This window comes from Filicampus tigris, chromosome 1 (genome assembly GCF_054856515.1).
Source record: "Filicampus tigris isolate MCC_2025a chromosome 1, RoL_Ftig_1.0, whole genome shotgun sequence".
Lineage (NCBI taxonomy): Eukaryota > Metazoa > Chordata > Actinopteri > Syngnathiformes > Syngnathidae > Filicampus > Filicampus tigris.
The window spans coordinates 3,613,800-3,641,333 of NC_141217.1; the positions used below are offsets into that span (position 1 = coordinate 3,613,800).

The following is a 27,534-nucleotide window of genomic DNA, read 5'->3' on the forward strand; positions in this document are numbered from 1 at the left end:
ATTAGAGAACAGTGTTCCTCCAGATGTGACGTCGTCCTCCACCGCCCAGGACAGAGGCTCAAGAATGGACCTGCCTCCCGCCGTCAGGGGCATGAGCCGTGGGCAGAGCCGTTCGAGCATGCTGGATACTGCTGATGGTAAATATAAACACATACAATCGCACAAAAGTCGTGGTGATATCACATGTGTGCGTGCCTGTGTACTATTTTACTGTGTGGGAAATAAAACCCAGCAATCACTTCTTAATCAATCAGTCATACAGGTGCTTCTCAATAATTTGTTATATAAAAGAATAGTTCATTTGTTTCAGTAGTTCAATTCAAATGTAAAACGATGTATTATGCAGATGAATTAAACATGCCATTTTCGACCTTATTTCAATAATAACAGTGTGTTTGATTGTCTCTTATGAAACCTAATTCCTTGAGATGGTGAATTTTGTTTTTTGTTAGCTGTCTGAAATCAATTGTCAAAAGATTAAATCATCAACTACTTCATACTATGTGTAGTGAATCTATAAAATGCTAGTTTCGCTTTTTGAATTGAGCTACTAAATGAATGTTTTTTAGGTTTTTTTTTTTTTTTTTTTTTTTTACTGGTATGCATCTGTGGTGATGACAGTCAATTGAGTGTGTTCATTTAACCCTTGTGTGGTGTTCGTATTTTTGTTACTTAGCCAGTGTTCATCGGTCTGTTGGACCCATTAGAGTTTTGGGTTGTCAAAACAACACAATCAAATGATTTTCTGTTAAAATGCTCAGCAGATGTTTACTACATCCGAATTGCAAGTCATATGAACGGCAGACATTGTTAATATTTGCCCTTTACCTTTGTTAGATCACATTAAATGTGCTACTCCATATTTACAAATAAAATGTAATAAAAGAAAAAGAAAATCCCATAACAGTGTATTATCACCATGAGGAGAAGGTTTCAGTTATGCCTTGTAAAAACTGAAAATGGGTCCCACAGACCCAAACTCCATACAAGGGTTAAGTCAAGGAACATGACGCTAATCACACATTTTGTCTTCTTTCTTTTGGGTCCCTTAATCCATCTTGACTTTCATTTAAAAAGGAAAGCGAAAAGGTAATACAAGTGGGAAGGGGAGGGATGCTGAAGACTCCCGTGTCAGCTTGCTTTCCAGCCTGTCACTCTCCATGTGTGTCTTGTAATTTAGGCTTAGACAACCTCCTACGCTCTTTTTTTTTTTCCTGAATTCTCCGACCTGCGTCTGTCCAACTAGCTTTCAAATCTTTCCTCTCGCTGATTTTGACCCCGACTGTGCGAGTGAGTGTGTGCTACAGTAGCAATATGTGTTAGAGTTGCACGTGTGGACAATGTTTGCTTTTATTGGTTTTTGTTGTTGACGGTGGTGGTTGTTTATGCAGGTGTGCCTGTCAACAGCAGAGTGTCCACTAAGATACAACAGTTGCTAAATACGCTCAAACGGCCTAAAAGACCACCACTCAGTGAATTTTTCCTCGATGACTCAGAGGAAATAGTTGAAGGTGAGAAGACAATTTCATTACATTCATTTCGACAAAGGAAACCCATAGCCTTTGTCGTGAATCTCTTTTTCGTCCAGTTCCCCAGCCAGACCCCAACACTCCAAAGCCAGAGGGTCGTCAAATCATCCCAGTGAAGGGGGAGCCCCTCGGTGTTGTTAGTAACTGGCCTCCTGCCCTGCAAGCAGCACTAGCCCGCTGGGGGGCCACCCAGGCCAAGAGCCCCGCCCTCACAGCGCTGGACATCACAGGAAAACCCCTCTACACTCTCACATATGGTGAGCAGCAATTTGTTGCAAATTGTAAATACAACGGTAACTCAAAGTTAGATCACAATCTGTTCTGTGATGCTGGGCCAGAGTCCAAATTGTACGAAAACCTTCGATAACAGTACAGGCAATGATTTTATTAACATTTTAACCGTCAGTTTATGCTTTATTACTGTACTATACCTGCAGCCTTCCTGTGTGGAGTTTGCATGCTCTTTCCGTGCCTGCATAGGTTATCTCCGGTTACTCCCTCACTTTCCAAAAACATGCATTATAGGTTACAGTATTTTGAAGACTCTAAATTATGGATAGACCGATTATTGGCCGGGCCGATTATCGGCTCTGATATTCAGTGTTTTGACAAATATCGGCATCGACCACTTTTAAAACTCTCATCTCCGATAATAAATCAATTTAAAACTGTTAATTTCAAGATTACATTTATTTACATTTTCGAAGTTAACTTCATAAGAGCTTCTACTGACCCTGGGAACACGCTGCACTTTTTGTTTTTTGTTTTGATTTCAAACAAACTAAGTGAAATTTTAACTTTCTGTCATTTTGGAATTTTTGACAACTTTAGTTCCTGTAGAAAACTATATGGACCTGTTGTTTAAGGTTTCATTTAACTTTTGAAGACATGCTAATGACCCTGGAAGCTCCATTTTTGTTAGAATTTATGTATATTGGTAAACATTTATAATAATTAAAAAAAAAAAATGTGCAAATCTCAAAAATTGTTCAATAAACATATGCTTAAAGCGAAAGTTACCCCAGGTCGTTACCTGAATCCTGAGCAGTTGTGTTGTCATTTTCAGTCACCAGAAGTGACAAAATGGCCACCCCCTGAGATGGCTAAAAACAGGTGGATTTTGGTGCTTAACTCATTTTTCAGATTAATCATATTGCCTTGTTTCAACTAGTGGGCCTGCATTGACTTCCCCTTTAAAGGTGTTTCAACAAAGTTAAGAGTTTTCATTTTTTTTTTAAATATTTTGACGCCAATATTTCCGTTTTTGCTGAAAATTAATATCAGCTCCTATATCGGTTATCGGCCTCCTTGACTACTAATAATCGGTGTCGACCCTGAAAAAACATACCCGTCTATCTCAACTCTAAATTTTCCCTAGGTGCATAGGCGGTTTTAGAGTGGCAAAGGTGTAGCAGCTGCCACCTTTACCAAATGTTTTGCTACTCCAGTGGCCTCCCCTACTATTGGCAATCAGTACTAAATTTAAAATTGTTTTATAAAGGTTACTTATCGTCGCTGTCCTGTGAAAAACACTTATGTCCATTTTTTTCAATGCTCTTATTTTTACGAGAATCGTGTTTCCACATTAGACATCGCAATAACATGAAAAAAAATTTTTCTTCCAAAATTTGACATTCACAGGACAGCGACTTTATATTGTGTCCATAGCGTGTATAAAGTGTGTTTAAAATCTACTCCCAATCTGCCCCCCCTTCTTCCAAGAAGAGATGCTTGCCACCGATTAGGGGGGAAAAAAAGTCAAGTGCATTTTGATTTGATAATTCCGGGGGGAATCAAAATCAAAACTTTACAGGAGGTCCAAAAAACGCCAGCTTGTTTGCATTCCCAGGCACCGCTTTGCTCAAGTTGTGTTATACTTATATTGCTATTACATACTCACGTTCACATATTACTACCTACAAAATACATTCAGTCGGTAATTTGACTCTTGAATTGATTAAAAGAGTACAAAAACCAAGCCGGCGACATCAGAGTACTTCAAAATCTGCGCCTATCGTGCCCCCAACCTTTGAAAATGTCACACCTGCCCAATACAATAAATCTTCATTTTGGCTAAAACACCTTTTTATAAAACAAATCCAACTAACTGCGTCTAAAGTGTGTATTAAAATGAAACGGAGACTTACCTCATGACCCGGCAAGTGCTGTCAAACGTCTCTGAAGAAGGCGAATGCTGATCACTGAAATTGCACAAGGTCGGAAGAGAGAAGTTAAAAACTTTGACTTACACTGGGGGCCAAATACTTTCGCAAGATACTATATATCGGTCTGCACGTGTCACAGCGGTAAAACGGCTGTTCTGATTAATGTAATGTTGCATGCAAATGGCAGATTGGAATAGATCGCCTCACAAGTAAACAGTTGACCAGCAATCTTCAATCAGAATGACTAAACCCGGCTAAAGAATATCCAAATCATAATGTTTACTCACAAAAAGCGGCTAGTTGAGAGTCCTTTGAGTGTAGTAGAAATGAACAAAAACAGGAAGTGGCAAGCTACCAAAATGGAAGTGATATTATTGCTCAACATGTCTTTACCGAAGCAACACTTGTGCTCATATGACATATGACATCATGTATGATAGAGGTTCCAATTACGTAAATTGTGTCAACCTCCTTTTTCACCATCATTTTGATTTCTTCCTTATAGGCAAACTGTGGAGTCGCAGTCTGAAACTGGCTTATACGCTACTGAATAAACTGGGCACAAAGACGGAACCTGTGCTATCACCTGGAGATCGAGTACGATCATGTCAATCATCGCCCGCAGAGTATTCACGTGACGCCTGTGATGTTGAAATTGATTATCTCTTGTCTCCTAGGTGGCACTGGTTTACCCAAATAGTGACCCGGGTATGTTCTGGGTTGCATTCTATGGCTGTCTGTTGGCTGAGGTCATCCCTGTGCCTATTGAAGTGCCACTTTCAAAACAAGTAAGGACAATGCAATCAAACTTTGAAAGAGACAGATTATGCTTTTTGGGTTGGTGACTTGCTATCATCAAAATACCCCAAAGATGAGGAATTATTGGACACGCTATACAGCCTTGTTGAAATTAGCCTGTTGTCAGGGTACATCCCTCTCTTAAGCAAGTGAGTGATTGTATACCCCGCCCCATGTACTGCTGGGCCAATGGCGAATAAGGCTTTTGTTAACATGACCACCGGGAGCTCAGCTAGGGCATTGCAACTAGTTGAGCGACGTCAACATCAAGAAGCGAAGCCCTGAGCGTGCAAATTTTTTTTTTCGCAAGACAAGACATATACAAGTCATATATAATACGATCAAAAGGTATATGAGCATGCACATCAAAGTAAAAGCACTTGATATTTTATGTTTTATTTCGACTTCATAAAGACTGTGAGGGCTGTTCATGGACAGTGGATGGATGGTATGTTGCCCACAGGCCATACTTTCCCATCCGTGTTTAATAGAAAATTTGAGCTTTGGTGCCATCTTTTGGTATTTAAATGCAATTACAAACTTTTTTAGGGGGCATCAGTTACTTTGGGTTATTCATGTTTGGTCAAGTGCTAGCTGGGGATTTTACTCTACATCACTATTCAGTCAACGTTCAAAGAAGGTAAACTGTGTGTCCCATTTTTTATACCGGTACATATTCAGAGTGTGCTGACATTTTGAGCATCAAACACTTTATTTATTAGCTGTTCCTATTTCAGACTCCAAAGGCATTATCAGTCAAATCCCCTCTTCTATCCACCATGCAGGAAATAAGAATGTTGCCATTTTGAAGACGCAAGTCCTTCTCCTGCCCTTTCTGTTGTTCACTTGTAGTGCACACTGCACTGGGGGTGGGAATCTATGGGTACCTCACGATTCGATCTCATTCCGATTCTGATGCTCACAATCCGATTCAATTCCCAGTCAGAGGCTTATGATTGGATTCCGATTCTGATGCATCACTACATTGGCTTACATTTTATAGTCCATGTAAAACACTGGTACCTTTTTTAAAATGAAAAACTCAAGGAAGAGAAAGGATTTATACTTCACACTTTGACTTGGCTCCGCTCGTATGAGGTCATCTTGTCACGTGTTAGCTTAGCCAAGCACAGACGTCTGACATACAAACGCACGTAATCGCTTGCGCATGCTTTTAGTTTTTTTATTCAAACTTTAAATATCGATTATTGATGCCTATGAATCGATTCAGAATCTTTTTAATACGGCGAACGATGCATTAAAAAAAAACGATTATCGTTCCCACCCGTACTACACACATACACGAAGATGCATATGAACATACACAAGCTTTTACATGTGTTGGCACTGGTTAATGGAACCTCTTAGCCAATGTTGATGAACAGAATAAAAATATCCTCGCTACCCGTGTGTAATTAGCCACAACATCTTTTGTATTTATGTGGCGACGCCTTTAGTCACACTTAGCCAGGCCTGGATTAGTAATCCATTATACTAACCCAATTTTGTCTCTCTCCATAGGATGCAGGCAGCCAGCAGATTGGCTTCCTCTTGGGCAGCTGTGGTGTCAGTCTGGCACTGACCAGCGAAGTGTGTCTCAAAGGACTGCCCAAGACACCAAATGGAGAAATCATCCAGTTCAAAGGTCAGGCAGCCGTAGGGCCCGATCACCAATATGTACCACTGGCTCTGCGTTACTCCTGGGGACCTAATGGAGATCATCATTAGAAGGACTTTACATTGTTGTGTTGAGATTTGCTTGGGTGGCCTCTCTGCGTGCGCAATAGGAGCTCAGACTGGAAAATGAAAACTTTGTTTTAATGTTGCTCATCATGAGTGCTCCCTACTGCTTGTGTCATCTAAAACTTGTTCACCTTGTTCACCCAGGATGGCCAAGAATGAAATGGGTGGTGACGGACACCAAGTACCTGACCAAACCTTCCAAAGACTGGCAGCCTCATATTCCCACCGCCAACACAGACACTGCTTACATCGAGGTACTCACTGAAGGCGAATGTATTTGTTGTATCTTGTAGCTACTGAAATCTCACAAATGTGTTGTTAAGTCTGGAAAATATTGGTCGACCTCCACTTCTTCTCTAAAGTTTTTTGTGTGTGTTTTGCGTGCATTGCAGTACAAAGCCAGTAAGGAGGGGACCGTGATGGGTGTCGCTGTGTCCAAAATCTCCATGCTGACTCATTGTCAAGCCCTGACACAGGCTTGTAACTACTGCGAAGGTCAGTATGTAATAGTATCATAATTACTGGATTTTTTCACCGTTTAATAAAGCGATTGGAAGAGCACCAGAAGCTGTTTCCATCCTCCCTCTCACCTAATCCCCTTTATGGATTAAAATTCACTCCAACTAGTGATGATAGGCTGTTTTGAATTGAGTAATTATGTTTAATTTACCATGGACAGCAGCAGCATGGACAACAGCATAGCAGTTGTGTAACTCAAGCCAGTTGTACTTTGCAATAGGCACATTGCACTTAAATGATCGCACATTGCACTTAAATGATCGCAAACTTGTCTTTTTACACTCTTCTTTTCCTGGTTTGCACTTATTATTACATGAGTCTGCGTGAAAAACGAATCACTGCAAAATTTAGGTAAATAGTGAATAATTATCAGCAATATAAGAACAATAAAAAAAAAACTCTACAATGCACCGTACCCACAAAATGTGAACCGCAATATAGGGAGGGACAGGGACGACTGTAAATTTTTTGGACTGCTTACTTTTGGCTAAGGACATAGCTGGTTAATAACAATAATAATTTTGTTCATGGACGCCTAGTTGGGCACCACATGACACTGGACAAAGTATTAACTCTCCTTGTGTGTGTCTTTCCCATTCGCTAATGTACGTTTTGTCTCAGGTGAGACTCTGGTCAACGTGTTGGACTGCAAAAAGGACATGGGCTTGTGGCATGGCGTCTTAACGGTAAGATAAGCGGTGCCATTTGTCCACTATAGCCAATAGACTGGTGGGAAGTCCCAATATTGACAACGTGTATGTGGTCCTCACAGAGCGTCATGAACAGAATTCATACCATTACAGTGCCGTATTCCGTCATGAAAGCCTGTCCCATGTCTTGGGTGCAGAGGGTGCACATTCACAAAGGTTTGCCGTCGTCACTCCTATTATGATGATTGTCTGTCTGTTGTGGGTCAGTGCACATTATGTTTCCTGTCATCTCACAGCCCGTGTGGCCTTGGTTAAGTGCCGTGACCTTCACTGGGCAATGATGGCCCACAAAGATCAGAGGGACACCAACCTGTCGTCCATACGAATGCTTATAGTAGCTGATGGAGCAAACCCATGTGAGTCACATCCCATTTTATACCATTATGGAGACGTTTTGGGGGTTTAGTGATATTTATCCTTTTCCCCGTGTTTTTTTTATGTGCAATTAGGGTCTGTGTCATCATGCGATGCCTTCCTGAATGTGTTCCAGTCTCACGGTCTAAAGCCTGAGGTGATCTGTCCATGTGCCACCTCACCCGAGGCCTTGACAGTGGCCATTCGCAGGTACAATAAGTACAGCTCTCCCACATGTGTAAAAGGGGAAAGGTATGCGGTAGCACGCTTTTCTGGCTGCGCAGATTGTCTCCTGTCAAATCTTGCCATGCTTGTATTCCCTGGTGGACTTCAGCGCTTTTCCTCTTGTGTGCATCAGTCTGTAGTAGGTCAAAAGTGCCCTTGGGATGGTTACACCTTATTTTGCACTTAAAGTTTGGATGTAGTCACATTATATGGCACACTTGCTTATAGTTAGTGTTGTCCCTATTGTCTGCTTTTTAAATTTTCTTAAATTTTAAAGGTCATAAAGTGACAAAATTGAGCAGCACTAGCTTAGTTTGATATTATGCAATGTAATGTTTCAGGTTTGTTTGGTAGCGTAAATGAACTAGAGGCAGAAACTAAAATCCACATCACATGACTGCTGGGATTCCCCCAAAATGCTTGTCCTTTTTTTTCTTATGCAGCAACTTTTTTAAGATGGGCTGTACAGCACATATTTGTGCTAAGATGAACTCCCAAACAAGGAGAGCACTCTTTACATGGTTAGAGCCAATTCATTTCTATTTTGTTTTTTAAAAAGTGAATAAGAACCCTGTGCAATGTAAACATACAAACAACAATGTGAGGCATTCAGAGTTAACTTTTTAAAATCAGATTTATAATCAAAAAGCCAAAACATTCATCTTCACTCAAACTACGTGTACTGAGTGGTACTCAAACTACGGCCCGCCTTCACATTTGGCCCGGCTGCCTGAACGATACCAGAGACGCATTCTGATTTATTTATTTATGTATTTATTTAGTTATCTGTTTTTTAATCAGTCTGTCCATGCGGTCAGGACTAAAGGCCTAGATAGACCAAAAAGACGCTGGCCAACAGTGACAGACGCTTACCTCCTGTGGCGTCCGGCCAGCTGTCGGCACGTCACGCTGGAGGAATACACCGCAACGACAGACAGCGACCCAGACCATGAAAGGGTTATTTATTTCATGAATAGTGTTATTATTAGGGCTATTAAATGATTCAAAATTTTAATCGAGTTAATCACAGCTCAAAAAATAATTGATGGTAATCAATCGCATTTCGAACTCCTCCAAAACATGCCAGATTTTTCTGTAAATTGTTGTTGGAATGGAAAGGTAAAAGACACAAGACGGACATATACATTCAACATACTGTTCATATGTAATGTATCTTTTTTTATTAAAACAACAAATCCTCATGAGATGAACATTTTTAAATTAAAGTTAACATTCTTTCTGTAGTAGACAGTATTTTTATTCACTACAAAAACAGAAAAAAAAGTGCCTCAGAACAGTAACAGAAATATTTCAAATGTGTACAAACAAAGTGTGTGTGTTTGTGTAATGTACACATTTATATGTGGCCCTTGTAATATCCTTAGACTTTGCGTTTTCCGAGTGGTCCCTGAAGTGCACACGAACATGCTGTGCTGTGGGTATTATCAACATGTCGTGTGTTCCTCCTTTAAAGTGACTTTATTAACACAAAACAAGACAGCCCTCTTCTCGACTCATCCTCAGTCGCTGAGACAAACCAATTTATTCACATTTCTGAGATTTAAAGCTGCCTTCTTTCGAAATGCGTCTTTATATTCTTAGTTTATGTTTTCCAAATGGTCGCTGAAGTGCACACAAATGTGATTGGCTCATGAGTGTTATGCTCGGTTCTACTATGAGAGTGAGACGCAGTACAGTTATCAGAACGTCATGTCCTCCAAACTGACTTTATGAACACAAAACAAGACAGCCCTCTTCTCTACTCATCCTCAGTCGCTGAGGTAAACCAATGTATTCACATTTCTGAGATTTAAAGCTGCCCTCTTCTTTTGAAATGCTTCTTTATACTCCCGCGGGCGACACGCGTCCGCTCTGCTGCTCACTGTGCACTTCTGAGAGGGATTACGCGTCGGTGGTCATTCTGCGCATGAGTTAAATACGTCAAATATTTTGACGCGATCAATTACAAAATGTAATTACCGCCCGTTAACGCGGTAAATTTTACAGCACTAGTTATTATTTCCTGGCTTTTTTTGTGTATAGATCTCAGTAAAGATGATTGATTAATATTTGGTTATGTGTGGCTTTCTGGAAAACAAAAAATGTTTACGTATAGGCACCCCTGCGATCCTCACACTTTTTCTGTTACAAAATGACCCCGGCTCCCCTTCAGAGAAGGGAAAAGTTATGTGCACGGCTCATTTGTCATCACACTCCGGCGTCAAAGCGCTCCAGCGGCTGCTTGAACCACTTCCCCGAGGCATGGCCACTGGCGTCTGGTCGGGTGACCACCAAGAAATCCTTGGCTGCGGCTCTCGTTCAAGTGAATGGAACCTAGCCAGCGGTGCATGTACTTGTGAACATTTTTACCCCAAGCTTCAATGTTTATAAAAAAATAAACTTTTTTTTTTTTTTTTGTTAGAGTGGATGATCCTTTAGCTGGTTTTACATGTACATCGTAACAATTATTTTCAGTCGCTACATTTTAAGATTTGAGCGCCTGCACGCTCAAATTGGGCGCCCCATTTCCCGGCGGGGGTGCAAGAAAAGCCTGGTGGCCCGCCAGACTTATAAAGCACTGGGGGAAGCAGTCCATTTGAGATGCCCTGAAAATGAAATGAGTTGGACCGCTCAAGCGTGTAGCTCACAAGATCACTTCTGTCACTGCCTCCGCTGTAGACCCGGCGCGCGAGGAGCTCCTCTGCCCGCAAGGGCCATCCTATCCATGGGCGGGCTGAGCCACGGCGTGATCAGAGTGAACACTGAGGACAAGAATTCGGCTCTCACTGTTCAAGACGTCGGCCACATCATGCCTGGAGGTTCGTCGTTGGCCACAGCCGCATGTGCTAACTGCCGGCAACATCGTAATACAAAACGTGAACATGTCCAGAGATGATGTTTTGACCATAATGTGTATTTCAGCTCTGATGTGCATCGTGAAACCAGATGGCTCTCCTCAGATGTGCAAAACGGATGAGATAGGAGAGATTGTGATCAGCTCCCGAGCGGGGGGCACCATGTATTACGGTCTTCCTGGGGTCACCAAGAACACTTTTGAGGTCTGTCAAAGCCCAAGTAGAAGCAATCACCTTGAGATAAAGTTGTCTGTTTCTTCTCCAAAACTACTTACCAAAGTTAAACCAAGCACATTTATTTGTAGACGCACACCTTTGTAAACATAAATGCTTGTAACTACACATGGAAAGTGCATTTCAGAACACATGCAAAAGTAAAATTGAGTATAAATAATTGCACAAAATCAATAAGGCTGGCTGCAAATGGTGCCCCTTTAGTCAAGTTTGATGAAGTTGTGACCCTTCTTTGATTTTTATGCCACTCAAAGGACAATTTAATTTCAACTCTTGTTAGCGGTTGTGTGTGTTCACCTGAGGAGCAGTGACACAAAACGCTGCACATATCAGATAGACGAATTGTACCTCTACACTATCATAGACAATTGAGGTGTGCCTTGTTGCATACAGTGTTGGCTAACGGAAATTTCATATTTTGCCACTTTAGGTGATCCCTGTTAACCAATCTGGCGCGCCTTTGGGAGAAGTTCCCTTTACTCGAACTGGTTTGCTTGGATTTGTTGGCCCAGTAAGTCCCATGCACGCCAAAATAAAGTGCTGACATTTAGTCTAACGTTTAGTAGGTGCTGAGGTGTTCCTTCTGTTCTTCCCACAGGGCAGCCTGGTATTTGTTGTGGGCAAGATTGAGGGGTTGCTGATGGTGAGCCGGCGACGCCACAACGCCGACGACTTGGTGGCCACCGCTCTCGCCGTGGAGCCTGTCAAAACAGTTTACAGGGGGAGGTGAGGCACTCCCTGCTTGCTAATATGAAATGTGTAATACTTTATAATGCGTGTGTGTTTTCATCCCTCTGACTCTGTCTAGGATCGCCGTGTTTTCAGTGACTGTTTTTTATGATGAGAGGATCGTGATCGTGGCCGAGCAACGGCCTGATGCCAGTGAGGAGGACAGCTTCCAGTGGATGAGTAGAGTTCTGCAGGTATGTAAAGGTCTCTCTCTTACAATGGGAACGCCTCAGCAGTTTGGTGATCCATCATAATTTAAGGTGAAATATAAGTGCCGAAATTCAACTTATTTTAGGATGGACCTGATATCATGTTAGGACAGATATAATGTCAGCGATATGTAACTACTTCAACATAGAAACTCCGGCTATAGCGAATGTTGCAAGAGGCGGAACCAAAGTGTCCAGGTTCAATACGTTCAACGAACGAAACATGAGAACGAGCACCAAGAGTTTGCAGCGGCAGCGAGCATGAACAAGGGGAATTGACCGCAACAACAAAGCCTGCTCAATTTACATTGAATGCAGCGCCTTGTATCTTGCTCATTCACGACACTGGTGTGTGGTGACTGTTCAGTATTAGCCGTCGCTATTGGCCCTCTATTGATGCTCTTAACCAACGGCGGGGCTGCTTTTTCATGTTGAAAGAAAAAAAAACAGAGGGGTACAGGAGATATAATGTCTGCAATATAGAACTACTTTTACATAGAAACTCCAGCGAGTACAACAGCTAAGTGCAAAATTAGCGGTGCGAAAGTTGCAAGAGGTGGAACTAAAGTGGCCAGGTTCAAACCTGATAAAACATTTGAGGACGAAATATGTGAACAAGCACCAAGAGCTTGCAGTGGCGGCGGCAGTGGCAGCGCGCATGAACAAGGGGAATGGACCGCAACAACGAACCCTGCTCGATTTTGGAGTTGAACTTGTTGGATTTTTCTACTGCTTGTTTTTGGTTTTGAAAGTGGATTTGGGAGCGGAAGTTGTTGCGATGGGTCACTAAGACTCAAAACAAACTTTTATAATAATGTCCTATCGCTTTTGTAATTAATCCGAGACAATCTCTCTCAAAGATACCTCGTGTATATTATTTCTTATTTTTTCCTGTTTCACAAAGGTTTTTAAGTTTGACCAAGCCATGATAGCAATTACATCCAAGTGAGTATGCAGTTCTTTAGAATTACAAGAAAAAAAATGCACATATATATCTTTTTTTTTTGTTGTTGTTTTTTTTCGGCCGATACCGCACTGCTGGGTATTGGAATCGGTATCGGGTCCAAAAAATGGCATCGGAACAACACTACACCTCCGCATTCGGCATGAAAGCTGAGAGGATGTTTAAACAATGTTTATTGTTATTGTTTGTTTGTTTTTTCATGGATTAACACAGTGCAGTGTACAGTATGTCATGATGCACATTCTCCCCACAGGCCATCGACAGTATCCACCAAGTGGGTTTATACTGCCTCGCACTGGTGCCTGCCAACACCCTTCCAAAGACGCCCCTCGGTGGCATCCACATCTGCGAAACCAAGCAGAACTTCCTGGAGGGAAACCTGCACCCTTGCAACATCCTCATGTGCCCTCACACCTGCGTCACCAACATGCCCAAACCACGACAGAAACAGCCTGGTGAGTTGGTTGAATTAAGCCATTTGACTCCTCAATTGAATGATATGCTGTTGCTTAAAATGGCTGTGTATCTGATCTGTGCAGTGGATGTTGGTCCGGCGTCTATGCTGGTGGGCAACCTCGTGGCAGGAAAACGGATTGCCCAGGCCACAGGCAGGGAACTGGGTGTGGTGGAGGACCAGGATCTGATTAGAAGGGTAACATAGAGCATGCGACATTGACCGTGTTCATATCTGTTGCACAATGTTAGATTTACAGTTTACTGACTCATATGAAAGTAACTAAAGTGGATCTTTCTTACAGCATTACACTACACAAAACATCCTAAAGCAGTGCACATAAGTTGTACAGTCATGAGGACAAGAACAAGAGAAATCTTTACATAGCTACAAGTTAGAAAATTAGGCACACATTATTTAGGTTTGTAAGACATAATGAACCTTTAAATTGGAGAGTTGGGTCACAAGGGATCAGTGCTTGAAAAGCCCACGTCTATTAATTCATTTTTCAATGTGTAAAGAAAGAGCAGTCTTTTATTCATTCACTTTTCACTATTTGAGGATCAGTCATATTTATTAATGTATTCCTGTTTTGTCACAGGGAAAAAATTATCGAAAAAGGATGAGGACCAGAAAATAATGCCATTTGTATGCAGCCTGATCAATATATACAGTAATCTAGCAGTTTGTTAGGCACCTTTTTCATGTTGATTTCTTACCCTCCATCTCTTGTCATTCTACCTTTATTCTCACTTGGGTTTGGCATTTAGCTGTGTATGTGGCCCACAGTGATGGTAAGCTTCCAGTCTGGCTGCTGCTACTTATGCTTCAGCTGCTTGTCAGTCAAAACGTGCTTTCTGCAGTTGTAAAGTCCTCCAAGCCCCATGATAAGCGGTACAGATCAGCCAGCAGGGGTCCACACACATCCGCTGATAAAACTGTACACGATACGTCCACTCAGGTTAAACAATGGTGTTTACATAGTGCCCTCTCATTATCAGCTGTCACAAGTGCAGCATTAAAATGACTCACGTCAGCTTCTTCAAGTTCTGAAAAAGGAAACGTGTATTACAACTACATTGTTGCCGACAGTTTTGGTGTGCACCTCTGCTGGCTGTGACGCTGTGTGTGGCATGGCTTTGAAGAGTGGTCAAGCAGCTCTGTCTGCATGAATGACCCCGACCACCACCAAGGGATGCCTTACCCTCCTCGCTCCGTGCCCTCCCCGCCATGTTTAAAAGTCTCTTGCAATTGGTGCTGAGGGACCAGAGTACTGAAAAAATGTGTTGTTCCCTTCTCAGAGTGATATTTACATTATACAGTTGTAATTAGATCAAGTGGTGGCAAATAGAGTACCTGCGCACTTATTTATTTTGGTACACACAAGGGAAGGTACAGTGGCCCTAAAGGGACAAAAGAAAGTGTTTATATTTGAAAAACTGTTGGAAGAATTGTCATGGACAGGATAGCACATTGACATTGTCAGTAGAGTGAATAACAATGTGTCATGTCATTTCTGACTACTTGACATTCTATAATGAAGAGATGATTTCTGGATTGACTGGATTTGAAAATTACTCAGAAAATATAGGCTGTACTCCTGGTATATGTAAACATTAGTTTTAAACTTATAATTATTAATGTAGTGAATGATCTTAATATGTCAAAATCCTGGATGTGTGCTGTGTTATGGATGGTGGCTGTGAATCATGCGCATCTTTTTTCGACATGTTTTTACATAGCCATGACCGTTTTGCAAAGTCTACTGCTGTCTCTATATGGCTTGTTAGCAGGTGCAGATGGCCCCAGCATGACCTGGCAAAATAACCTCTGCACAGCGCTACACTCCCGTTGTGTGCGTGTGTGCGTGTGGACCTCTGAGCGAGCATTCACAAACAACCGCCACAAGTCACTATGATGCTTATAGGGCTGTTTTTATTTTATGTGTCTGTCTGTTTTTCAATGGGCTTTAATGTACCAACAATCCATAAGTATAAAAGTCTATTCCTCTCCTTTTCAGCACCAGTTCTTATCTGACGCTCTGCAATCAAGAGCCCAGACTGACCCGGACCATATTCTTTATGTGCTGCTGAATGCCAAGGTAGAGTAAAAAAATTACACAACCATCCTTGTCACCTCTGAAACAAGATGGTACTAATAATGAATATAAGTAACACAATGGTGGTAACAGCTTCACTTTTTGCTATTACGCAGCAATGTAAGGCATTACTAATACAGTTGTGCTTATCTTAAACGCCTTAAAATCTCAGTGACACGTGAAAGTGAATTTGAACTCTGTCTCTTCTCACCACTTGTGGAATTGCATATGTGTCAATTTTAAAATCATCCACGATCCCATTAATTCAGTCGTCATGTATATTCTGTATACTTCCATTTAAGTCCTACCTACCTGCTGCCCTTTGTGGCTTTAACAGCTGGCTTTATGTTGCGGTCAGACCAAACGCAAGCTGAGCATTTCTGGTGGTGTGTTTCCATACTGTATATCAGGGGTGCTCAAGTCCAGTCCTCAAGAGCCCCTATGCAGCCTGTGTTCCATCTCTCCCTGTCTGCAACACACCTGATTCAAATGATCACGATCGTTATCAGGCTTGTGCAAAGCTTTCTGATGAGCGGACCATTTGAATCAGGTGCGTGGCAGGCAGGGAGAGATGGAAAACAGGACGGCTAGGGGCTCTTGAGGACTTGGACCTCTGCTGTATATCTAGTCGTTGTTGTATGCGTGGTCAGGCTTAGTTTCCTGCAGGGCGCAGCGGATGATGCATTTGAAATGAAAATTTTGCTCCGTTGCTCCGCCCATTTGGCTGTGGTTTGCTGATGTGAACTTTTCATGGCGTCGCATCGCCGACAGCCAATCAGCGTTGAGAATGTACTTGCTTTGTCACACATAGACACACAGCCAAATAAAGTTTAGTAAAAAAAAAGACAGACACTGACAGCACGGTAAAATAACAACAACACGGGACAATATCATTGCGGTCGGTGGGACCGAGAGGTAATACAACACACCAACTTTCAGTAGCGGCCAGGACCGAGCCAAAAAGGAGCAGGCTTGGAGAATGGGGAGTGAGGAAGATGGCGTATCTGGTGAGAGTATTGACTTAGAGCTTTTGAACTTCCACACATGATAGATTGACTAGGGAGTGTTCAAACTTGCTTTTTTTCTGTCGGAGAACCTAGAATGGGAGTGACTGCACTGTAGGTCAAACATCATTGAATGGGAGACACACAAATAAAAAATAAAAAAATCCCCCCCTTTCTCAAACTGAAGGTCAAGATGGCCCTGACGACAGAGCTGTAAAGGATCCCGTCCTTCAAGTAGTGCCAAAAGACATGTCTGGGAAAGTGGGTTAGACTTAAGGGGCAGTACTTTGCAGGGGAAATCCTTTAGCTGGATTGAAATATATGTTTTGTGACCGCAGTCCAGGAACATTTCTGACACACCTTGGAAATGAATATAACAGTAATTTAATAATAGTCGCAACATAATACTGTAGACATAATGCCAGATGACGGTTGATTGTACTTCTTCTATTTTGGCTGCAGGGGGTGGCGGTGTGCACAGCCACCTGTGCTCAGCTGCACAAGCGAGCAGAGAAAATCACAGCCACCCTAATTGAGCGAGGAGGCCTCAACACTGGCGACAATGTGGTGCTGCTTTATCCCCCAGGTGAACATGTACATTAAATGCTAACAAACCATTGATGAACTTCTCTGTCAGAAAAGGAACGTTGAGGCGATTGCTCCTTCAATTCAGTCTGTTTGAGTCTGAGACCTGAGGATACAACACGCCATGTGTACTAAACAAACAAAGAATATAATTGTAGAAAAGAACACTTCTGGGTCATTCCGTGCCAAATTACCCCCAAAAAATCAGAAAAATTTAACCAAGCAGATTTTGATTACAATGGAGCTTGCTGTACTTGTTGATAGTGATGGCACAACACTAAATCTCAAAATTTGAGGTCAATCAGAGCATGGGGTTTGGCAGCTATGGCCCACCAAATTTAACTTAGTTTGGCAAAAAGGTATGTGACCACCTTCCTTTGAACCCTTATATGTCAGGAACTACTGGGTCAATCAATTCATTGAATATTCATTCGAAAGTTAAATAAAAAGTCGCCTAGTTGCACAGCCATAGCTCCTGCCATGGACATCATGGTTGTGAAGGCTGTACTCTGCATTGACAGGTTTAGCAATGGCTCATTTGCATGAGACAGGTCTAAGCCTCAAAACTAAATGCTTTCAACCAGTGTTACAGGTGGATGTTTCATCTTCTGTCATTCTCTGTTGCTTTTGACAAAAGTGTCAGATTAAAACAACTGGGAACTAATGCAATATGTGTCTATATGTTGAAGTGATGAAGTGCTCTTTATTGGTAATATTATTATAAATATAATAGTCAATAGTCTGTGTATTTTAGTAATCAAGGTGTCTGTGCCTCGTCCTTCATGCAGGCATTGACCTGATAGCTGCCTTCTATGGCTGCCTCTATGCTGGCGTCATCCCTGTGACTGTGAGGCCGCCCCACCCACAGAATCTGGCTGCCACTCTCCCCACTGTCCGCATGATCATTGACGTGAGTGTGTGCCACGTTGATCCCAAAACATATTTGATCAGTGGTTATTATTCGTTTGACAATGTGTAATTGCTTGCTGTGTGTTTCAGGTGAGCAAAGCAGCCTGCATCCTTACCACTCAGCCTCTCATGAGGATCCTCAGGTCCCGGGAAGCTGCAGCCAGCGTCAATGTCAAAACATGGCCCACCATCATCGACACAGGTGGGCCATTTGCATGTGTTCGCAGGACAACTGGTTAAAAAAAAAGTTCATTTTCAGTGGAACGTTAATTAAACGGACTGATTGGAGGGGGCAGGTGTTGTCCGTTTGAGCTGATCAGTTTACATTGAAGTATTTTTTTTTTTCGTGGACTGAAAACCATAACAAAATAGTATGTTCAAGAGACACGTACGCAACTAGCGCCTGAGTAAAAACAGCTATAGATAGAAGTAGGTAGATACGACATGCTCCTTTTGCGCTGCGGTCTTATGGCAATGCGAAGCTAATGTCCATGCTTTCCATTACCTTTGATGGGAAATAGCCACTACCAATGTGGCCACCACCCATGTACATGCATTGCTTGTGATGGGGAAGGTTGCCCCTGCCAACATAGTGCTAGATTGACACACTTTTTAGCCTGCTGTAGTCTACTGTAAGTTTGTTTATTTATGACAAGAGAGCAGGGCAAGCAGGAAACATGTGACCGGTCCCTGTTGATGGCGTATTGTGTCCGATTCCGGAATTAAGAGACTTTGAAAGGTTTTGTACAAAGAGGCGTTTTGAGAGGACTAGACACTATTCTCTGTCCGTAGGGTCCCGGGTCCATTAGATCGAGGTTGCACTATATTTGAAAGTAAATGGACACATTTTGTTTATTTGTTCTCCTCTTAGATGATCTACCCAGAAAGCGGCCACCGCAGATCTATAAGCCCCCAACAGCCGAGATGTTGGCTTACCTGGACTTCAGTGTGTCTACCACAGGCATGTTAACTGGAGTAAAGGTAACAATTTGTACACCTTGAATTAAAATACATTCCTTATACTGTAGATACCAATACTGTACCTGCATGTAAAGTTCTACCTTGAACTTGAAAAGGTCTATGTTATGCAATTAGGAAATATTGTATAAACAAAGTATTGCTGAAAAGCACCTGTGAACACCAGAACACCTCAGCTGTTGCACCTCACTAGCAGAGCTGGGCATCGCCTAACCGCCACCGAGTTCCCGTCTGCATATTTAAACGACCCGCGTGGTCCCATCTGGACTTAACCTGTTCCACGTAATGCGCAGGCGCCGCACTCCTGACACGCGGCCGAGTAAGGAAAAAATAAAAGAGTGTTGTGTACCTTGCGGTCCACAGACGCAATGACATGTGCCCCATATTGGTTTTAATCCACAGATCACCACACTGTGCGTGTGTGTGTGTGTGTGTGTGTGTCTGTTGTTTTTGTTTGATATTTTTTCTTTGTTTGGCGGCATGTCTGCTCGTGCGGTGCTTGCGTGTGATTTGAAGATTACATTCTTGATGCCGATTGGCTGTCGCCGATGAGGGACGGACTGGGACAACGTGGGTCGTTTAAAAATGCAGACAGGAACTCGGTGGCGCTTAGGCGTTGCCCAGCTCTGCTCACTAGACCTCATTTCAACCTGCATCAAGCAAGCAGTAACTCTGTGTGTGTCTAGCTCAGGGGTCGGCAACCCGCGGCTACGGAGCCGCATGCGGCTCTTTCATCCTTATGTTGCGGCTCTGTGTGACTTGGGAAAATAAATTATAAGTGTCTGTTTAAAGAGTATCTTAATGCCTTCCAAATCCACGACCTCAATCGTAGCTTAGTTATCTCCCTTTTTATTATTCCAACACGCCGACTACGCCGCAACAACAGTTCAGTCGTAATTACACACTGATCTCTTCGTCCCTCTTGCCGTCTGCTCATTCCTCACTTACTCGCACACAATCCCATCCTATCCTGAATTGCGTGATGCATTCAGGAACCTCGGAAACAACACAGCTTAGCAAAACACAAACGTCACGACAACACAGATAACCCAATAGTCTCAATGTGGGAGACTAGATTGGTTCAGAATTGTGTTCATGACGATATTAAAGTAAGTGATTGCCTTGCTATTGATTCACAAACACCCCCATGTAATTTATTTTGCTGGGTTTTCTGTGTTGTTGCGTATCGCTGATTTTTCCCATTGCCATTGAAGGTATCAATGATTGACGTTTTTCTGAGGCAGGCTTTGAACGCCTCTCGAGCCGACTCCAGCAGTGAAGGCACAGTGTGCAAGAGAGAGTGCTTGTACTCTTGCTAGTTTGAAAAATAAAAGACCTGTTTAAAAAACAACACTGCAGCTCTCTGTTTCTCTGAGTTGCAACATCAAAAACGAGTATCATGTCTACTTATAAAGTCAAAGTTTTTAACTTATTTCTTCAGATTTCGTGCAAATTCGATGATCAGCATTCACATTCTTCAGAGACGTTTAACAGCACTTGATGTGTCAGGAGGCAGCCGGCATGCACTGTACCATTGTCAAAGCAAGTAAACGTTGGCGAAACATAACTAACGAGGCCACCAGCATAACATTACTTTATGTGAGCACGTTAAACTTGACAGGATGTTCGATATTTTCTTAAGTCACCTTACACGCTCGTAGTCCGCATCATAATTACATTTGCGTCTGTATCACATGGAGTATGTGTAGGAAAACTTCAGTAACTATCTGTCAAAACATTGTGGCTGAATTTGTTGTCACTACAAACGTAATAACAGCGCTAGACATTGTATCTCGCTTACTGTCTCTGTTAAGGACCCTCCACAAATGACATACCTGTATTCTAGGGTGACGCATATGGCATAAATCACCATATATCAAATAAAACTTTCTGTTTTCATTCTGACTGCTGTAATTAACACCTTTTCTCATTCTCAGTTGACAGTGGTAGACCCGTACTTACTGCAGCTCAAAATGTGCTGATATCTGTCATTGGGGAATAATAGGAGACATTCAGTTCACATAAATGTTCACAAAAATCAATAAAAACACCATACAGTCTAGGCATAATTTGAAGTTCGTCATTGTTAAATTTAGCCACAGAATGTTGTTATCCTTTCGGCTTTTCCCCTCAGGATATTGTTGTATAATGTTTTGCAGATGTATGCCGCATTTTAAAATGATAAATAAGAGCTGTTGTTTACAAACTCTGTACATCCATAATTGTTCTCTGAAGTAAGTGCAGATTTACAATGTTTTTTTTTTTGTAGAATATCATCAAATTATCGTTGAGTTTTTTGAAAAAATATCAAGATTTTTTTTTTTATAGCTCACATGCCGACCCCTAAGCTACACAGTAATAAAGTGGGTCGCGTTTTGTTAAGAGTTTGGACAGAGTCTTTTTTAGCTTCAAGCGGACATAGGAGCCAGCCAAACTCACTACTTCCCACTGCATGGTAGCCACTTGGCCACGACAACATTTCCCATTTAGAGCAATTAAATTTCAAGATCTGAAATTATCCCAACAATCATGAAACGACATTAAGCTGTAGCTGTGGAGAGGAAGACGTTAACGCTCATAAAATCCCAAATATTGGGACAATCGCTCTAATACTTGCAGTGGTTGAAGTTGCCATAAGTAGGGTTGTTCACAAAAATTTTGGTGATGATTGATCGCGGTTTTCTGACATCTCACGTGATGTTAAGCTTTTTTACATTGTTAATTGTTAAGACTGTTTCGAAAGTCAAGCAAATGGAAGTTGGGTGAGTGTTGCAATGCGGAACACATGGTTCAGACTTCAAGGTGGCACTGTATGTCGCCCGACTGTTTTCCTTGTGTGTAGTATCTCACACTCAATGTGGTGTTTGTTGTTGACGCCGAGCGATATTTAAAGAAGTGCTGTCCCATTTTGTTATCAGATGTCTCATGCTGCAGTCAGCACTCTGTGTCGTTCCATCAAGCTTCAGTGTGAGCTCTACTCCTCACGCCAAATAGCCATCTGCCTGGACCCATACTGCGGCCTAGGCTTTGTCCTGTGGTGCCTCTCTAGGTATGTAAGAAGGTGCATCGATGACAACAAGCAGTGCAATTGTTGCGAAAGTGACGGTTTGTGGCGTGCAGTGTTTACTCAGGTCACCAGTCGATCCTCATCCCTCCCCTGGAGCTAGAGAGCTCGCTTCCTCTGTGGCTGAGCACACTCAGTCAGTACAAAATCCGAGACACCTTCTGCTCCTACTCGGTCATGGAGCTCTGCACCAAAGGCCTCGGGACACAGACGGAGCTGCTGAAGGTTGGAGTGCAAAACACTTAAAAGTTCTCCATTGTCTTTTCTGTCTTTGTGAAACATATTTATTTCACACAAAAGAGTCCTGTCTGGAAAAATCACTTATTTAATGTCATGACGTGTTGGTCTCGTTTGGTTTTACGCAACTAATCGAGCTCTTGTTGTTGTGTTTAGGTAATGGTTGGGAATGAATGTGTTCATTGTTCTTGTTCTTACAATTGGAGCACCTTTTGCGGGGCCTCAATGTGCCTGAAAGCGCACCAGTTCTTGCAAGCACGTATCTTCCAGTGAAAATGGAGGTGGTGCCTACCACGACCCTTCAATAGCACTCACAAAATTTGACTCTGACAGCAGTCTCGCTGATCAACACGATAGTGGGTGAACATTGTCATCATCCGTTTATCCGAGGTCGAGTCGCGGGGGCAGCAGCTTAAGCAGGGAAGCCCAGACTTCCCCCTCCCCAGCCACAGCGTCCAGCTCCTCCTGGGAGATCCCGAAGCGTTCCCAAGCCAGCCAGGAGACATAGTCTCTCCAGCGTGTCCTGGGTTGTCCTCGGGACTGCTGCCAAAGGGACATGCTCAGAACACCTCACCAGGGAGGCGTCCAGGTGGCATCCTGACAAGAGCCCGAGCCACCTCATCTGGCTTCTCTCAATGTGGAGGTGCACTGAGCCCCTCACGGATGACCGAGCTTCTCTCTTTACCGCTAAGGGAGAACCCGCTGACCCTGCGGAGAAAACTCATTTCAACCGCTTGTATCTGGGATCTTTCGGTCACGACCCACAGCTCGAACTTAAATAAAGTGCAAATTCGGTGATCAGCATTCACATTCTTCAGAGACGTTTAACAGCACTTGATGTGCATATATGCTAGTAAGTCATTACTAGGTGAGGGTTGGAACCGACCGGTAAATCGAGAGCTTCGCCTTTCGGCTCATCACAAAGGACCGATACAGAGTCACTGCACCTATCCGGCTCTCGATCTGCCACTCCATCTTCCCCTCCCTTGTGAACAAGACCCCAAGATACTTGAACATCTCCACTTGGGGCAGGATCTCATCCCCGACCCAGAAAGAGCACTCCATCCTTTTCCGACTGAGGACCATGGTCTCAGATGTGTAGGTGCTGATTTTCATCGCAACTGCTTCATACTCTGCTGCGAACCGCTCAGTAGCAGTTGACGATTGCCTCTTGAAGAAGCCAACAGTACCACATCATCTGCAAAAAGCAGAGATGTAACACTGAGACCACCAAACCGAGACGCCCTCGGCGCCTCAGCTGCGCCTAGAAATTTTGTCCATAAACGTGATGAACAGAATTGTTGACAAAAGGCAGGCTTGGCAGAGTCCAACCCTCACTGGAAACAACATCGACTTACTGCCAGTAGATGTGGGTGAACATCTCTCTCATAACTGGGTGTAGGCAAAGGTCCCAAGGACCCATGCCCCAAATTGAAAAGCAAGTGTGCCGTTTTGGCTGGAAGCCATTGGCCATTTTAGACAAATTACAGGGCTCGAGTTTTGACAAACTCCTTCTTGTGAATTTGCCCAAATGAGCTCTAGTAGGAAGCAGGCATCCTACAAAGATGGACAACATGGAAGGCATTTATTTTCCTTCATCATCCCAGTTGGTAAGCCAGGATGGCGCAGGTTGTCAGAAAGTTGTAGCCCATCCGTGTATTTGCAAGAAGAAAGCAAAACAGTTTTGTTGAACAACTTCTTGTGGTCAAAATATTTGACACACACAGTATCACAGATGATTGGATGGTGCCTGTGCGATAAATGTGGTTGTCCACAACTGTGCATACATTATTCTGTCCATGTTTCACTGGTAGTTCAGAAATATCATGTTTCTGTCAAAGACAAGATTGCAATTTTGTGCCTGTGTGTGTGTGTGTGTTTGCAGGCGCGTGGTGTCAATTTGTCATGCGTGCGCAGCTGCGTGGTGATAGCTGAGGAGCGGCCCCGACTTGCCCTCACGCAGTCCTTCTCCAAGCTCTTCAAAGATGTCGGCCTGTCGTCACGAGCCGTCAGTACCGCATTTGGCTCCAGGGTCAACCTGGCCATCTGTATGCAGGTGGGTATTTTGACATTCATTCATTCATTTATTCATTCATTCCTTGAAGGTTTGTGTACTTAATAGCTGTCCACATGTGTCCTTCCTATTGGGTTCTGTGGCTGTGTTGCAGGGCACGGCTGGACCAGACCCCTCCACCGTCTACGTTGACATGAAGTCATTGCGTCATGACAGGTAGGCCTCAACACTACTATTGTGACATTTTTCGGGTGACAGCGTTGTGAAAACGTGTCTGTGTCACTAAGGGTGAGGCTGGTGGAACGGGGAGCGCCACAGAGTCTTCCGCTCATGGAGTCGGGCACTGTGAGTGTTGATTATTGATTGATTTGCACCATGACGCAGACGCAGCAGCTAAACGCCAATTGTGTTGTGCTTGAAGATTCTACCGGGGGTCCGAGTCATCATCGTCAACCCAGAAACCCGAGGACCTCTGGGAGACTCTCACCTTGGCGAAGTAAGATATTGATTTGCTGTTGTCTATTTGATTCCGTCAAGTTGTAATGTTTGACAAGAAGGCGCATGGAGTGAAGCTGTAGACATGGTACCTGCCGTATGTTTGTTACATGGGATAGAAAGTTAGTGTGTCATGGGTGGTGACATCAGTGATTTCATTTAACATAAAAAAAAAGAGGGATGTTTATAGAGGTTTATTGCCCCTGCTCATTCATCATTACACCGGGTCTTTGGACTACTATCTTCACAACATTGTGTGTTTCAAGGGTTCAGATGGCACGCAGTGAACTAGTTTTGTTTTTCTTTGGATTGTTTTATATTTATGGTCTAGAACAGGGGTCGGCAACCCGTGGCTCCGGAGCCACTAGCGGCTTTTTCATCCTAATGTTGCAGCTCTGCGTGGCTTGGAAAAAATAACTTCTAAGGGTCCGATTGAAGTGCATGTTATTTGTCTCAAAAACATGCATCATTTCTTGTTAGTAAGTCAAAGTTTTTGGCCACTTTCATATGGTATCCTATATTGGATAACCGACTAGTCGCCATAGTCGACATCACCGATAACGCGAATACGTCGGCCCACACATACCGTCGAGTATTAATGACGTAAATGCGTCAACACGTGCATACTTTCAGTTGTAAACAAGTGTGCACAGCAGAAAAGAAAGAGCAGCGAAATGGCGGAGTCTCCGGATCCCGGAGGACTGCGTTTCAGGCGGGGAAGAGCAGAGCGGTAATACGAATCAGCTAAAAAAGCGGACAAGAAAGTCCAAAGTATGGACATATTTCAACTAAAAGTCAAACGAGTTGGTCGTCTCTATCAGTTGTAAAGCCGAGTTGGCGGAGCACATTAGCGATGACCAAACACCTGAAGCGACGTCACCCAGGTGCTGCTGGAAGACGACAGAAAGCAAAAAGCTAGAGAATCCCAAGTTAATATAAGTAACTACTAACTAATATGACACGGTTTTACTGAAGTTGCTGTTATGTGCGACATCTTAACGTGCATCATTAAGTTTCATTTCTCAAAACAACGGGTTGCAGTCAAAATTACACAATGTTGTGTTTCAGCTTTGCGCATCATGGGGCTAACGTTAGCTATTTCACTCCAGTCACACTGTGTTGGTGCTTGTAGGTAACGTTACTGCTTCCGTTTCTTTATGTATCCAGAAACAATAACATGCGACATCTGTGTATACATCTACTCCGCTGCTGCTCCGGAAAGCTCTCGGTCTCACTGTCTCAGTGCAGACTCTGGGCGCAGCAGAGCATGCACCTCGTAATTAGGAGATGTCCTGCTCCCGCTGCTTAGAAAACAAAAGCAAAAAACGAGATGAAACCCTGGCCTGCTTACCATAGTCCGTGACTGCACTAATATATAATGTGCGCCTTTTCAAAATCATTGTGATATTTCAATATCTGCTCTTATCTGTTCCCCCACAAAAAAGAGGAATGCACACCAGAAAGAACATTTGAACTCACACAAAGTATCCTTAAAATGATTGTCCGGGACATGAGGCACTTTGCAATTGTGGAGGGTGCTCCTCATTGGACTTTGTGTTTATTTAAGAGTTATTTCATTTTTAATTATTTATTCTTATTAATTGTTTTATTTGGGGTGTTTAACATGCGCTCACACATTGTTTCATTGACAAATACCTCTTTCATGTTCACACGTCATGGTGCTTGCCTAAAAGAGATGTTAGTGTTCATTCAATTTCAAATGTTTTTTTTTTTTTTACTTTAATAAACAAAGGATTTTCAAAAGTTCAGAAGTGTTTTTGTAAATTAATAATCGTTGACTCCAAAATAATCGCTAGATTAGTCAAAAAATTAATTGTTAGACTAATCAACTAATCGTAAAAATAGTTGATAGATTGATCGGGAGGAAAATAATCGTTTGGGACAGCCCTATTGGATACCTATCTGATTTTTTTTTTGCAAGGCGCCCGCAGTCAACCTCCAGGTAGCATACATCCAACGAGACGTCAGGAGCCCAAAATGCGCTCCGCACCCGCGGAGGGATCAGTGCTGACAGTGGGAGATCGGCTGCAGTTGTTTTCAGTAACAGTATTGACTTTAATTTAATTCCACTTGAAACATGAAGCATAAAGTGGACATTTATAGTGAAATTCAGCCACGGCTCGATCCCCTCATTCTTTACGCGCGGTATGATGTGATGTCATCTTTAGTGACTCCATGAAATGAGATCGAAAAAGCCTCGCCTCATCATTTCCCCAAAATACTGTATTTCTGCCTCTGACCGAATCGCTCCACTGTCAAAATGCCCCGACACGCTGTATCACATTTACTTCCGTCAACACGTCGTGAGTGACCTGGGCCCTCTCTTATTCTGCGTGTGCGGGTCACTTTAGGGGCGCAATTATGTTCACACAAGAAAAGAGACCGAGGTCTCATTTATAGTGTAATATGAACGCTTACACACACAAAAAAAAATAATTTTTCTTAAAAAGACGGCAGTTTACAGCCCTGCGTAAAGGTGAAAATGACTTCCCAGCCCTGATTTGCAGACGCTGCATGTGTGCAAAGGAAGTTCCACTAACCAGATCAAATAAATAAATATTCAGGCAATTATTTTGCACATATTTATTTTCATTGTTCAGTGAAATGGTGCTCTTTTTTTCTCACCGTATTTTTAAATTCA

At 42.8% G+C, this 27,534-nt stretch overlaps 1 protein-coding gene across 4 annotated transcripts in view; it reads left to right on the top strand.

Annotated features, from left to right (window-relative positions):
- The window catches only part of dip2ba (DIP2 acetate--CoA ligase B (putative)a), a 69,354-nt gene that overhangs the window by 36,068 nt on the left and 5,752 nt on the right, over positions 1–27,534 (top strand). The window contains exons 6-36 of one of the 4 annotated variants that reach the window (XM_086048090.1): positions 6–137; positions 1,078–1,089; positions 1,392–1,511; positions 1,589–1,786; positions 4,200–4,291; positions 4,372–4,482; positions 6,014–6,137; positions 6,380–6,489; positions 6,628–6,730; positions 7,376–7,440; positions 7,527–7,620; positions 7,701–7,820; positions 7,914–8,028; positions 10,723–10,862; positions 10,966–11,102; positions 11,563–11,643; positions 11,731–11,858; positions 11,941–12,055; positions 13,288–13,489; positions 13,574–13,686; positions 15,509–15,589; positions 17,053–17,176; positions 17,964–18,085; positions 18,175–18,286; positions 18,956–19,065; positions 21,981–22,111; positions 22,183–22,351; positions 24,249–24,419; positions 24,532–24,593; positions 24,665–24,722; positions 24,799–24,873. In XM_086048090.1, the coding sequence (XP_085904216.1) occupies positions 6–137; positions 1,078–1,089; positions 1,392–1,511; positions 1,589–1,786; positions 4,200–4,291; positions 4,372–4,482; positions 6,014–6,137; positions 6,380–6,489; positions 6,628–6,730; positions 7,376–7,440; positions 7,527–7,620; positions 7,701–7,820; positions 7,914–8,028; positions 10,723–10,862; positions 10,966–11,102; positions 11,563–11,643; positions 11,731–11,858; positions 11,941–12,055; positions 13,288–13,489; positions 13,574–13,686; positions 15,509–15,589; positions 17,053–17,176; positions 17,964–18,085; positions 18,175–18,286; positions 18,956–19,065; positions 21,981–22,111; positions 22,183–22,351; positions 24,249–24,419; positions 24,532–24,593; positions 24,665–24,722; positions 24,799–24,873 (3,527 nt within the window). Of the gene's footprint in view, positions 1–5; positions 138–1,077; positions 1,090–1,391; positions 1,512–1,588; positions 1,787–4,199; positions 4,292–4,371; positions 4,483–6,013; positions 6,138–6,379; positions 6,490–6,627; positions 6,731–7,375; positions 7,441–7,526; positions 7,621–7,700; positions 7,821–7,913; positions 8,029–10,722; positions 10,863–10,965; positions 11,103–11,562; positions 11,644–11,730; positions 11,859–11,940; positions 12,056–13,287; positions 13,687–15,508; positions 15,590–17,052; positions 17,177–17,963; positions 18,086–18,174; positions 18,287–18,955; positions 19,066–21,980; positions 22,112–22,182; positions 22,352–24,248; positions 24,420–24,531; positions 24,594–24,664; positions 24,723–24,798; positions 24,874–27,534 lie in introns of all 4 variants that reach the window. The other 3 variants (XM_086048072.1, XM_086048098.1, XM_086048082.1) reach the window with 3 other exon arrangements.